This window comes from Bufo bufo, chromosome 4 (genome assembly GCF_905171765.1).
Source record: "Bufo bufo chromosome 4, aBufBuf1.1, whole genome shotgun sequence".
NCBI classification, from domain to species: domain Eukaryota; kingdom Metazoa; phylum Chordata; class Amphibia; order Anura; family Bufonidae; genus Bufo; species Bufo bufo.
In genome coordinates this window covers 583626770-583641093 of record NC_053392.1, presented here as the reverse complement: position 1 = coordinate 583641093, position 14324 = coordinate 583626770, and the positions used below count along the sequence as shown (strand labels likewise).

Sequence of the window (14324 nt, the reverse complement as noted above, 5' to 3'; positions counted from 1 at the left end):
AATTTACCTTGACCAGGAATGTCTTTACATTTAATAACAAGCTTTACCACCAGCTCAGGGGCACTGCGATGGGGAGCCTGTGTGCCCCCGTCGTATGAAAACCTGCTCCTGGGCTGGTGGGAAGAGACTTTGGTCTTCACAGAGGAGTCGGCACAATTGACTTCTCCTATAGGGCTGTGGGCACGGTATATAGACGATATTTTTCATCATTTGGAATAGCAATAAGGCGGCCTTTGAATCCTTTGTGAAGGACCTGAACAGTAATCACATAGGTTTAAGATTTACCTGTCAATCTGATGAGGTGTCCCTACCCTTTCTTAATGTGTTTATCACGAGAAATAAGAGGGGTGAATTAGACACTTCAGTTTTCAGGAAACCTAACTCCACCAATTCTCTCCTGCGGTGGGAGAGTGAGCACCCACTCCCACTCAGGAGAGGAATTCCAAAGGGACAGCATCTCCATCTCAGGAGAAACTGTTCCACGAAACAAGAATTTGTCTTTCAAGCCTCTGACTTACATAAGAGTGTACAATGTGGCTATCCGGACAGGGTTCTAAGGTCAGCCTTTAGATCGGCTCTACAGGAGGAACGAGCCACTCTCCTCACTCCCAAACTGACAGGGAACCAGAATGTGAAATGGATAAGATTTATTACTACCTATGACAAGGTCGCCAAACAGTTACAGGGGGATTATAAACCAACATTGGGATATTCTCACCATGGATCCTGACTTGAAGGAAGTGTTGGGGGACCACCCGCATATTACTTATCGTCGAGGCAGGAGCTTACAGGACAGACTAGTACATCGTGAATTTGTACCACCGGTATCTTGGGGCAGCTCTTGGTGGTTGCATAGCATGCAAAGATATCTGCATTGGTAAAACTTTCAAAAGTAATTTAACTGGACGAGAGTATGTTGTTCGTGACTACGTTAATTGCAAAACAGGGGGCTCATCTACCGCCTCTCATGTGAATGTGGGAAAGAGTATATTGGCAGAACCATTCGTGAATTTCGCAGAAGAGTGGGAGAACATCTCAATGACATTGCTAACATGAAGGACACACCCATAGCCAAACACATTCACTGCCTTCACAATGGCAGGCCTTGTGTTTCATTTATAGGTATTGACAAAGTGAAACGACCCCCCGCGGGGTGGCAATTGGAATAGGGTCATACTTCAGAAGGAGGCCCGTTGGATTTATCATCTTAAAACCACGGCCCCATTGGGACCTAATGAACAGCTGAATTTTAGTTGTTTTATTTGAAGGTATTTAATTTTGGCTTTACATTTTTTTGAGGGGGGGGGTCACATCACCCCTCGTATATTATTATTTATTTTGTTCCCTTTTTTCTTTTAGGGCTAAATTTTTTTTATTTTTTTTTTCCTTTTCTTCTCATATTTTTACTTAAAGGGATTCTGTCATCAGAAATGAGCCCTATAAGCTAAACATATGGCAATGTCCCTTGTAAAACACAGAATCCTAAAGTGAGTTTATCAAATGCCCCTGTGGCTCTATATTCCTAAAAAAGCGGTTTATATCACCTGTCAATCACTTCAAAATGTGTCCAAGGGGACGTCTCATGGTGAAAGGTGCCGGGCTGCAGCCATGTCGTTTAGGTGCCCAGCGCCGCCTTCTCAGCTGAAATCGCCGCCCTCCCTTTCATGCGATCCGCCTACCTCACGTCATCACTGCCTCTAACCACCGCTCGCTTCATCCAGATCCCGTGCGTGCGCACTAGGTATATCCTGATGCGCCAGTGCAGACTACTGGCAGCGGCCTCGTATAGCGAAGTGCGCATGCGCCGGCCGGCGCACTTCGCTCGAACCTCCACTGACTGCCCATCCCAGCCATCCAACCTCCTACAGCCTGGTTCAAAGCTCGCGGGATCTGGATGAAGCGAGCGGTGGTTAGAGAGGCAGTGATGACGTGAGGTAGGCGGATCGCATGAAAGGGAGGGCGGCGATTTCAGCTCAGAAGGCGGCGCTGGGCACCTAAACGACATGGCTGCAGCCGGGCACCTTTCACCATGAGACGTCCCCTTGGACACATTTTGAAGTGATTGGCAGGTGATATAAACCGCTTTTTTAGGAATATAGAGCCACAGGGGCATTTGATAAACTCACTTTAGGGATTCTGTGTTTTACAAGGGACATCGCCATATGTTTAGCTTAGAGGGCTCATTTCTGATGACAGAATCCCTTTAAGTATATATTCTTTTTGCATATTTACTAGCATTGGCCCTGTTAACATGTCTGGATATATTGATTACAATTGTTGCTTCCATTATGGCCCTATCAGCAGGTTACTATAGACTGTGCACAATATACTCCTCTAACATATCTTCTGCTGAAGATTACTTTTAATTCAAAGGGGCGTATATTGTAATCATGCCCTTCCGCTACAACCGGGACGCTTCCGGGCTTCCTTAGGGCGTCCTGGTTGCCAGGCATCTGACCCGCCTTTCCCCACAGTTTGCGGTCCGTCCACGTGATCCTGCGCTGCATTCCACGTGACCATGGCCTCTAGGAGCAACAGGGACGTTACCATTACACCTAGAGATCAGTTCTCTCTGCAACTGCTACACCCTCTGCACTTTGATTAACAGGGCCAGGCATGATGACGTTTTCACTGGCTGACCCTCACAATCAAAGTGGATAGGACACAGCAGTTGCAGAGAGAGCAGAGCCTCTAGGTGCAACTGCAACGCCCCCGTTGCTCCTATAGGTTCATTTGCATTTAGTGAAACATAATTTCTTTCAGCAATGAGGGCACATATGAACATGGGACCAACCAACACAGATGTCTTCAGCTGCCAAGCGCACATGTAACAGGTCAGCCGGTGTCATAGGGACAAATCTGCTGACAGATGGACTTTAAAGGAGCACTCCAGGCAAAATGTATATACTGTGCAGTGCAATCAGTAATCCTCCAAAGGTCCAATGCCTCTAAAGAGTTAAATGTGATGGAATAACAATTGCAGATGTTTGCAGTAAAAAGCAGTCTACGCACTTTCACGTCCTGCACATGCACAACATTAGAAAGCGAGCGGACCATCCTTCATAAAAATGCCATTTACTTGCCCTGCACAATTAGCAGCTGATTAATTCAGATTCTGTAGATTATTGTGGGTCACCACTGACAGCTGTATTATGTGCAATCATTGTCGCTGAGTGCCACAACACTTAATTGGCACTGTCACTTAAGGAATAAAATAAAAAAATAAAACGATACGGAAAAAAACAACAAAAAAAAAAAACAGGTATTCATGTTTCAAGTGTTTTGAAGGCCGACGTGAATACTGTGAACATTTCAAATTTGCATCTCTCAATCACAGATGTTTCCCCGATTCCAAATATTTATGCATCGGAGGCTCATCCAGATCGAGGTCTGAGAGAGGACAACACGAAGCAACACTGCCACCAAGAGGTGAAAGGCAGAACTGCACGGCATTCACCCATACAATTTATGCATCGCCCCGTATTTATATCAGAGGAGCACAACCTATGGCCTGCAGCTATTCATGGGGCATCCTTTGGGAACCAAAATAGTGCAAAACCTGATGATGTTAGAAATCATAGGGGGGAGGATTTATTAAGACCAGCGTTTTGTATTTCCGTATGCGCTGGAATAAAATGCACCAAAACTTCCGGTTCCGGCGCTAGGATGCAGGATGTGGAGTGACACCCGTCCTCCTAGATTCACCTGCGCTCCAGATATAACAGCTTTAAGGTGACCCAGAAAGTACTCGTGAGTCCCTTATACAACAGTGGACCTCGGTCCATGGATCGGTATTTGTTACAAAGCGGCAGACGGCAAATTAAGAGCGGCGCAACTCCGAACACGAGCACCATGCTGAGAAAGATGGCGGACTCCCGCCCTGCGTCCCCGGCTAACGCTAAAGAGGATGAAGTGGCACAACTCATCAGCGAGAGTCAGGTGGCCATAGAAGTGGCTAAATACCTGGCCCCAGACATCAAGGAGACTCTCTCCAATACCCTTTTGCAGTCTCTCCATGAATTACATGATGCGGTGGCGAGACATGACGCCAGCATAGAGGAGTTGGAGCACAGCGTGGCAAATATGGAGGAAGATTTGAGCAGGTCCAACCGTGATTTTCAAGATCTGTACAAACAGAACATTATTCTAAGAGATCGCCTTGAAGACGTGGAAAATAGGTCCAGGCGGAATAACCTGGGCATTGTGGGCCTCCCAGAAAGCATTAAGCCGCCAGCACTTAAAGAAATCTGAGAAATTGAACTGCCGCAAGCTCTTCACTTAGAAGGGAGGCAGAAGGTGGAAAGAGTTCATCGTATTGGCTCTGCTGTAGATGCACAGAAGCAAAAAGGTGTGGAAATCCGGAACAACAAGCCAAAACCCCGTCAAGTAATCATGAAATTTCTTGACTACTGTGACAAGGAGTCGATCTTGCGCTCCTTTAGGGCTCACAAAGGACCTCTAAAATTAAGGGGCCACACTGTTCTAATTTTTGCTGACTACTCAGCTTTAGTAGCTAAGAAAAGGCGCGAATTTAGCCGTGTTTGTTCGGAACTCTACAAGTAAAATTTCAGCTACTATACCCTGCGATCCTGAGGGTAACCAGCGTGGAAGGCATGGTTAAAACTTACCATGACCCTGAATCAGCAGAAGAACTTCTCCGATCGGATGGCAGCCCCAGAAGCCCCGAATGGATCATCACAACATCGAAAGTCCTGCAGAGGTACTTCCAGTAGCCCCGAGTGGAGACATTCGCCACCCGCCGGTAGAGTGAGAAGAGACTGGGAACTTGTCCCGGCGGACAAACGCAAGCCACGCTCTGGGAGAAGGGACTCCAGATCGAGATGAACTCTGCTCATTAATAGGCTATTAAAGGGACGTGCTGATTGCTGCCGGATATCCTTTGTGTAGTATCTGTGATAGACCTTGGAAAGTGCCTTTGAGTAGACGTAGGGGGGGGGGGGGGAACGCTGAGGTTTTATCTGCATATATGCACATAGGTTTTGTTTCACATGTTTTGTGGTTGCAACATATCGTTTTAAAATGGGGGGGGGGGGGATGTCTAGTTTTGCAGTCTAGAAAAAAGGAAGTCATGCAGAAATATAAATGGGAAGACGCATTGCTATCGATGAAGGAGAGGAGGAATATGATTTACCTGCAGTATAACGTTGGGATTGGAGGGAGGGAAACGGTTTTTCATGTTAAAGGGGTGTTTAAAGTGTCAGTCATGGTATCAGCCTATACTCTGCGTATATATGTTCCCACCGTCCGTCATGTCCATCCGAATGAGGATAATGTCGAGAAACTCATTTATTAGGATATATGAGGATCGTTAGCTGGAATGTAAAGGGTTTACGCTCCCCGCAAAAAAGGTGGATGGTCTTACGTCACCTGAAAAAAACCCGAAACAAGATATTGCCCTGCTCCAGGAAACCCATTTGGAGGCAGGTGACTTTGGGCGGATGAAAAAGTTGTGGGTAGGGCAAGCGTTTGGCTCGGCGTCCTCTGGGAGGAAAGCGGGAGTCCTGCTTCTGCTTAGTAGAGCTTTCAATTGTCAAGTGGTGGGATCTTCCTCAGATGAACAAGGTGGATGGGTTAAGCTATCATTACAAGTTCAGGATACGGAATATACTATTTATAACATATATGGTCCTAACTCCAATAATTCCCAGTTTCTCAAAGCTCTGGAAGGCCGATTACTTAGGGATAGAAACTCCAATTTAATAATAGGAGGTGATTTTAACTCCGTTGTATTGGGAGCCGAGGATAGAAAATCAAACGCTCGTGAGAAGGCTGACAATAATACTCAGGACAAAGTCTTAGGCCCACTAATGGAAGGCGTGGGGCTAGTGGATCCTTGGCGCCAACTTCACCCTGATGACAGGGCGTATACCTTTTATTCACATGCCAGAGATTCATGGTCGCGTATTGATTATATTCTTGTTCAGAGCTCTCTATCATGTTTAGTGGAAAACTCGGACATTGGTGACATAGTCATCTCTGATCATGCCCCAGTGATACTAAGCATGAGAGACACTTTCCCAAAAGGCAAAGATTATTTATGGAGGTTTCTCTCTAATCTGATAACCAACGATGACTTTGTAAACAAACTGGTAGCCATGGTGGGAACAATATAAGGAAGACAACCAGATCCATATAGACACACCGGAGTTATTTTGGCATGCTTCACAAGCGGTTATGAGGGGAAAGATCATAGGCTATGTTTTTGGCCTAAAAAAAGCCTGTCAGCACCAGTTAGAGCAGAACAGTATTAGGCCCCTTTCACACGGGCGAGTATTCCGCGCGGATGAGATGCGCGAGTTGAACGCATTTCACCCGCACTGAATCCTGACCCATTCATTTCTATGGGGCTGTGCACACGAGCGGTGATTTTCACGCATCACTTGTGCGTTGCGTGAAAATCGCAGCATGCTCCTCTTTGTGCGTTTTTCACGCAACGCAGGCCCCATAGAAATGAATGGGGTTGCGTGAAAATCGCAAGCAAGTGCGGATGCGGTGCGATTTCCACGCACGGTTGCTAGGAGACGATCGGGATGGAGACCCGATCATTATTATTTTCCCTTATAACATGATTATAATGGAAAATAATAGCATTCTGAATACAGAATGCATAGTAAAACAGCGCTGGAGGGGTTAAAAAAATAAATAAATAAATAATTAAACTCGCCTTAGTCCACTTGATCGCGCAGCCGGCATCTCTTCTGTCTCCTTCTTTGCTGATTGCAGGAAAAGGACCTGTGGTCGTCACTCCGGTCATCAAATGGTCCATCACATGATCCATCACCATGGTAAAAGATCATGTGACGGACCATGTGATGACCGGAGTGACGTCACCACAGGTCCTTTTCCTGCAATCAGCAAAGAAGGAGACATAAGGAGATGCTGGCAGCGCGATCAAGTGGACTAAGGTGAGTTTAATTATTTATTTATTTTTAACCCCTCCAACGCTATTGTACTATATATTCTGTATTCAGAATGCTATTATTCTCCCTTATAACCATGTTATAAGGGAAAATAATACAATCTACAGCACACCGATCCCAAACCCGAACTTCTGTGAAGAAGTTCGGGTTTGGGTACAAAACATGCGCTATTTTTCTCACGCGAGTGCAAAACGCATTACAATGTTTTGCACTCGCGCTGAAAAATCGTGCATGTTCCCGCAACGCACCCGCACCTTTTCCCGCAACGCCCGTGTGAAAGGGGCCTTAAGGTAAGACAGACATATAGGGAGTTCACTGATCATCCCTTTAGGGAAAATAAGGCAAAATTGGTGGGAGCCCGCCATGGATTTGAAAAATGTGAAAGGGATAGGGAATCCCTGAAACAAGCATATTTTGAGGCAACAATGTATAAATATGGAAATAAGGCCGGGCGCCTGCTTGCCAATCTAGCCAAGGGTCAAAGAAAACCCCAATATATATACCCAGCCTCAGAGATGCAAATGGAAAGGTAGTAACGGACCCAGCCACCATTAACACGATAGTGGGAGAATATTATTCAGCTTTGTATAAAGAAAAATCCTTAGCTAACTTAACTGACGCCCTTCTTGACCATGTTAAACTACCCTCGGTTACCCCTTGAACAGTTACAAAGCCTAAATGCTGACATCTCCATGGAGGAACTACAATCGGTTATTAAAAGATTGGGAAATGCGAAAGCCCCTGGACCTGATGGGTTTACTGGGGAGTATTTTAAAGCCATATTGACTCAGGTATCCCCAGTATTGTTAGAACTTTATAATGGAGTGCTGAAGGGCCAAGTTTACCCAGATAAGGATAACATGTCATGTATCAAACTTCTACCCAAGCCGGGAAAGGATCCCCTTCAACCAGGTTCTTACAGACAGATTTCCCTCATAAATTTTGATACGAAAATATTGTCTAAGATCTTGGCAGATCGGCTGGCTGTGATTCTTCCATCCTTAATAGGATTGGAACAGGTGGGATTTGTTCAAGGACGATCAGCTGTCACCAATATTAGAACTGTCCTTACAGTTTTGGATAGGGTCCATCACCAACCTAAGTCGGGGGAGGCTCCAGCCATGCTCACATTAGACGCGGAAAAAGCCTTTGATAATGTCAGGTGGGCATGGCTGGAAGCGGTGCTGGACAAAATGGGTTTCTGTTGAGCGTTCAGAACATTCCTTTCCAGGTTATACGAAAGTCCGAAGGCGCAAGTATACACTCGAGGGTTTCTATCAAAACCTATTGAACTGCTGAAGGGGACTCGCCAGGGGTGTCCATTATCACCACTCCTGTTCAATTTGGCACTGGAGCCCCTGGCTAGGCTCTTGTGCACTTCCGATGTATTTAAGGGAATAGCAGTAGGATCCAAACAAGTGAAAGCAGCATTATTTGCTGATGACATTATATTATTTCTGGCAAGACCAGAAGTCCACCTAGAGACCGTCTTCAGAGCCTTAACAGACTTTGGTGCCTACTCTGGCTAGAAGATAAACATTTCCAAATGTGACTTCTTATCGTTATTACCTATGGGGAGGATCTTAAAACAGGCAATTTCGAGGTCGGAAATCACTGTTGCCAGATTTCACATCACGTATTTGGGTATAAAGGTGGGGAGGGATCCATATTCCCTATACCAATTAAACTTTCCCCATCTGATATCTAAAATAATTGCAGATCTGGACAGATGGCAAAATTTGCCTCTCTCCTTGGTAGGTCGCTGCCATCTAGTTAAGATGATGGGTTTAGCCAAGCTCTTGTATCCTCTGCAGACAATTCCGCTATTACTTAGACATGCTGATATTAAGCTTCTGGAAAGCAGATTCCTGCACTTCATATGGCAGGGAAAGAAGCCGAGGATGAGGAAGGACCAGGGAAGGCTCAATTTCCCAGATATCCGCGGTTACAACTTAGCCTGTAACAGCAGATACATACTGGATTGGGTAGACCAGACATCTTTCTACTCTAATCTTAATCTGGAGCTTCAATTGGCGGGACACTGGGACCTGGTGGCTTTACTGCATACCAGTGTATCTAGTCTCCCACCACTGATCAAACGGTCACTGGTCCTGAGGGACACAATTTTGACCTGGAAAACATTGTGGAAGTTGTTTCCCTTGCCATACCAAATATCTAAGCATCTCCCAATAACACACAACCCAAATTTTGAACCAGGAAGGTACAGTGCAACTAAACGAGAATGGGCACGTAAGGGTATCAAAAAGATAAAGAAGGCAGATGGGCGTCTTTACCAGAATTGGAAGACAAGTGGGGTTTGATGGGCTCAACTTTCCTCCCATATCTGAAGCTATTTATGGTTTTGATATCCCTAGATCTAAGGGCAACCCGGATAGACTGACTGCCTGCCCTAAGTGTGGCTTGCCAAAGTCAGACTTACTTCATGGGTTATGGAGTTGTCTTAAAATAGAGGGCTTCTGGAAAGACATTAGCTTAGTTATGTCTAACTTAGGCGGAAAACAGATAGATATCACGTCTTCCCTAGTTATCTTACATGTTATCATAGATAGAGATGACCAGACTGTTAAGTCACAAATTGCTGATGACAGCTAAAAAATGCTTATTGAAATTATGGCTCCAGCCGCTGGTCCCGTCTGCATCCATTGTTATTGAACAACTTAGGCATACGTTCCATCTGGAATGGCTAGAAGCGCTCAAAAGAACAGAGGTGATGGGTAAAAAAATTATATACCACCTGGCGCAAGTTCATATTGAATTATATAGAGAGCTCGGAATACCCTAGAATTATGGGTCCCATCAAACTAACAACGTGGTACTTGCTGGAGGACCTGAAAGATAGACTGGGGGCACTGAAAATTTCCCTAGAGTTTCCTGGAATATTTCCTAACACGAAGTCTTACTGGATGGTATGGGGTGGGAATTAGTCAAGAAGCTGACACAAAGGTTTTGGGGAAATAGGGTTAGGGAGGGGGGTATATTCTATCATTGTTATTATGTATGACATATGCTTCATTTGATGTACATTGGAAATATTTCTATTGTATCTTGATCTCGGGTGTATTTTGGGGGGAGGGGGGCGATAACATTTTTTTTTTTATAAAAATTATATAAAAAAATAAATAAAAAAAAGATGCACCAAATTTATTACAGTGGTTGTCTCATCTCAACATTTATGGCATATCCTAGTAATTTTCCCTAAATGTCAGATCTCCAGAGCAGCGGCGTATGCACAGTCGTCCTCCATTCACTGTTATGGGAGTTTTGAAAATTACCAAGCCTCAGCTCAGCTCTTTCCAGCAGTCCCAGAGCGGTGAGTGGAGAGGTGGCAGCGCTTGCTCTACATTCACTGCTATGGGACTACAGAAAAAAGCCATGTGCGCTTGTTCGACTATTTTTGGAAGTCCTATAGCAGCGAATGGACAGAAAAACGCTGCTTGCAGCGCAACCAAACGGAACGCATTCTGGTCCGTTCTGTTTAGCTTTGTCCCCATTTGACAATGAATGGGGACAAAATGGAAGCGTTTTACCCCGCTATTAAGAAAGGGAAAGAGCAGATGTGAAAGTAGCCTAAGACAACCTCTTTAAGAGGCACGGGCATCTTAATAAATCTGGTTCAGTTTCTAGCGGTTTGCAACCAAGGATCTGGTAAAGAACGTACGGCGCTGTGCCTGGAAATAAAGACGCCACACAGTCCACCCGATCACCGCAACCCCTTCCAGTTAAATCAGTAGATCAGTTGATAACCCATCCTGAGGACAGGCCGTGAGTGTTAAAGTCCAGGACAAGCCTTTTAACCCTTTACAGACTACAATATACACTGATATGGAGAAGTCACTTTTTTCCCATAAGATAGTTTTTAGTAATTTTACATATTACACCAAATGCAGTATATACCATAACCTATAGTCAGAACTGATTGTGGTGTTAAAAGGAAAAAAAAAAAAGGAAAGGGTGGGGGGGGGTCTCCTATTGAAAATATCAATTTAAAAAAATATCTCAAAAAGGAAACCTAAATGGTATACAGCTCACATGGAGAACGTGAAGGAGGCCGAGCTGCAATACCAGATACAGACCATGGACAGAACATGGCGATGCTTCTGGAAAAAAAGCAGACCCAGGGGCCACAGACCCTACAGGGAAACTTCTTGGTGGGCCGATGCCCAGGGGGCCGCCTGAGCCCTCTTCACGGCCACCAGACGTGGTAAGTAATGCTCCGACACTCTCCTTCCGACTCCGGAATTCAACTGTATTGCCATCCTAAGACAAAGTAGGGTAGGAGGACAGAACGCGGCAGCTGGCGCTGTACACCTTAGAGGGGCAGTACTTTGTGATGCATTGTTGCGTTTGGCTGGGGTGGTATGATGTGCCGTAATATGGGATTGCTGGCCCCTCCATCTTGTGTTTACCTTGCCTTCTGTCAATTTAGTCCCCACTACAAAATAGGGCCTTTTTTTTTTTTTTCCAGGGCCACTTTAGGTTCCCAGTCTACCCCTGAGCAGAGTCTTTTACCACTGAGCAGAGAACTCACCTTCAGAACTGCAGTCCGAGAGGCTGTCGGGAAAATCCCCAAACGGTTCTGCTGGACCAATCAGATCTGACCCATCATGCACTTCTCCACCCTGAAAGAAAACACTCATCAGACACAACACAGGAGACATCACGTATGTAATCCCGGCATCTGCTTACGTGCAAACCCAGTGGAGCAACTATCAGGTGGGGGGAGCAGTCACAGACAGACGCGAACACGTGTGTGACCGCTGCAGCCAATCACTGCCCTCAACTGTCGTGTGCCATATACCCCCAGTGATTGGCTGCACAGGTCAGATTTATACAGGCATCTCACTGCCACAGCCAGTTAAGGGGGGGGGGGGGGGGGTTACGGATAGAATAGGTCCATCCGTATCTGATCGGTGGGGGTCCGACACCCGGAACCCAGCCAATCAACTGTTTGAGAAGTCAACAACACTCGCAGTAGCGTCACATCCTTCTCGCATCTTGGCGAGGAGGATGCCACATGACGTCACGTTCATCTGTCACACTGCAAGCCATCAGTATAAAACTCCTGGAAAACCCCTTTAAAACTGGAGAGGTGCGGCGCTGGCCAAGGGGGGGGGGGGGGGGGGTAGAGGATTATTGGTTCTTTTGCTATGTTATTACAGTGCCTAAAAACTAGGCCCAATTTTTCCATAACCCCTTTAAAGGAGTATTCCAGTAAAGTAACTTAATTTTTGAAAAACTGCATTAAGGCTGCAAGCTGTGACCCAACCAGAACCCACACCTATACATATAACCAGGGCTTCAATTTACCTTGCAGTCCATTTGTCTGGCTCCTGGGTGAGCCTGCAACACGCTGAGAGCATCATGGCGCCTGATGTTCCCTCACAAAACTTCCAAAAACTACAATCCCCACAATCCTTAGCTTTCCTGCTGTGACTGTTGACGCTTATTGATTGGCTGCCTGATAAACAGTCCGGTCACGATACCAGCACACCGACACACTGAGCATGCTCGACCTAACAAGACTCAGAACTACAGGTCGATGCCATGCACAGTGGGTAGCCGAGGAAGAAAAACGACTTTTATAACAACTGAACGGTAAATATGTGAAATTAACATTATATTAGGTAATTATTGATAATGAATTGGTCTAAAACATAAGTTATATTTACAGTAACCGGAATACCCCTTTTAAATTATGTTTGCTTATAGCCACCACTAGGGGGTGCTGCCCGAAGACAGATTTAGTATTGTGTTTAATAAGCACACTGGGAGAAATTGCAGCATGTTACATCATTTCGAGGAAGCAAGAAGCATACAACAGCGCACAGAGGTACTATAGGGTAGCACCTGCTGCGCCTACAGGTCTGTAATAGGGAACCACAGGGACTTTGTGCGACGCACACACAGGCTCGGTGCACACACAGATTTTTTCCATATTCTATGTGAATCAGCGTCTACATTGGGCCATTAAGCCTCATGGCATAGCCATCCTATACAGCAGCACTAAGAGCCCCTATGGTTTAGATTCTGCATTACGGCACCCTGTGTGCTGCTGTATGGGAGAATAGCTTAATATTCTGACATATGATGGAGCGGGCCTTATAGATTCCAGATAAAAAAAAAAATTGGGAAAAACGTAAAATCACACATCGGTCCAGTACGTTCCCGCAGCAGGCTGTACAATACACATCTGTGTGAATAAGGCCTTATCGTACACAGATCGGAAGAACACCCGGAGGCTTGAGCTTTTTACCTTGAACAGCCACGACCCGTCCGGATTTCCTGCACTTACGGCTTCCAGACTGAATGAGATCTAATATCTGTGCCCTTATAATTAGGATCATGTGGCCGAGAGGAGGACCGGCTAATGCGATTTCATCCAAAATGATAGACGCTCCGGAGGATTTCAGGGCCATAACTATGGAGACGAGTTTCCCCCTCATTTTTCTGTAAATTACTATCAATGGAATAGAGAACACGTGTGGGAGGAAGGAGAACTTAAAGGGGATCTCCACTTTGGACGATTCTTAGGGCCCCTTAAAAGGGGTTGTGCCAAGTTTATAAGGTATTTCCTATCCACAGGAGATCCATAGGAGATAACTAGCTGATCGCTGGGGGTCCGACCGCTGGGACCCCAACTAGAATGGAGGTCCAGTTCCCTCTTTCTGATGCCACTCCATTCATTAGGCTACATTCACACGACCGTATATGTTTTGCGGTCCGCAAATTGCAGATCCGCAAAACACGGATACCGGCCGTGTGAATGTAGCCGGCCCTATGACAGAAATGCCTATTCTTGTCCGCAAAAGTATAGGACATGCTCTCTTTTTTGCGGGCCGCGTATCGGAACTACGAAAGCGGACAGCACAGAGTGTGCTGCCTGCATCTTTTGCGACCCCATTGAAATGAATGGGTCCGCACCCGTTCCGCAAAACTTCGGAATACATTCGTGTGAATGCACCTTAAATCAGAGAGTCGGAAATAGCGGAGTACAGCACTAGACTACCTCCAGCGAGAATGAATGGAGTGGCAGTGTGTGCGCATGTCCTGCCGCCCTATCAGAAGACGGGAATGGGACCCTTATTTCTCGGGATCGGTGGGGGTCTCAGAGGTCAGCCCCAAACCAGTCAGCTACAAGCCCTTTAAAAATAAGATGATCACAAAGTGTCCTCCTGCTGGGACTGCACTGATCAGGCGCAATCTGTGAGGAAACCTGGCATGAAGTGTTCGATTCTCCTGCAGCGCCACCACAGGGGAAATGCTGCATTGCACAATTGCCATTTACATCAATGGGTGGTCTGAGTAAGAGAGGACAGGTCCTCCACTCTGGCCAGAAGATGAACCTTAGGGCCCCTCTATTCA

General features: G+C 45.9%; 1 protein-coding gene across 2 annotated transcripts in view; it reads right to left on the bottom strand.

Annotated features, from left to right (window-relative positions):
• Nucleotides 1–14324, bottom strand: part of RPS6KC1 (ribosomal protein S6 kinase C1) — a 155604-nt gene that overhangs the window by 108916 nt on the left and 32364 nt on the right. For both annotated transcript variants that reach the window (XM_040430417.1, XM_040430416.1), the window contains exon 5: nt 11491–11581. In XM_040430417.1, the coding sequence (XP_040286351.1) occupies nt 11491–11581 (91 nt within the window). The remainder of the gene's footprint in view (nt 1–11490; nt 11582–14324) is intronic.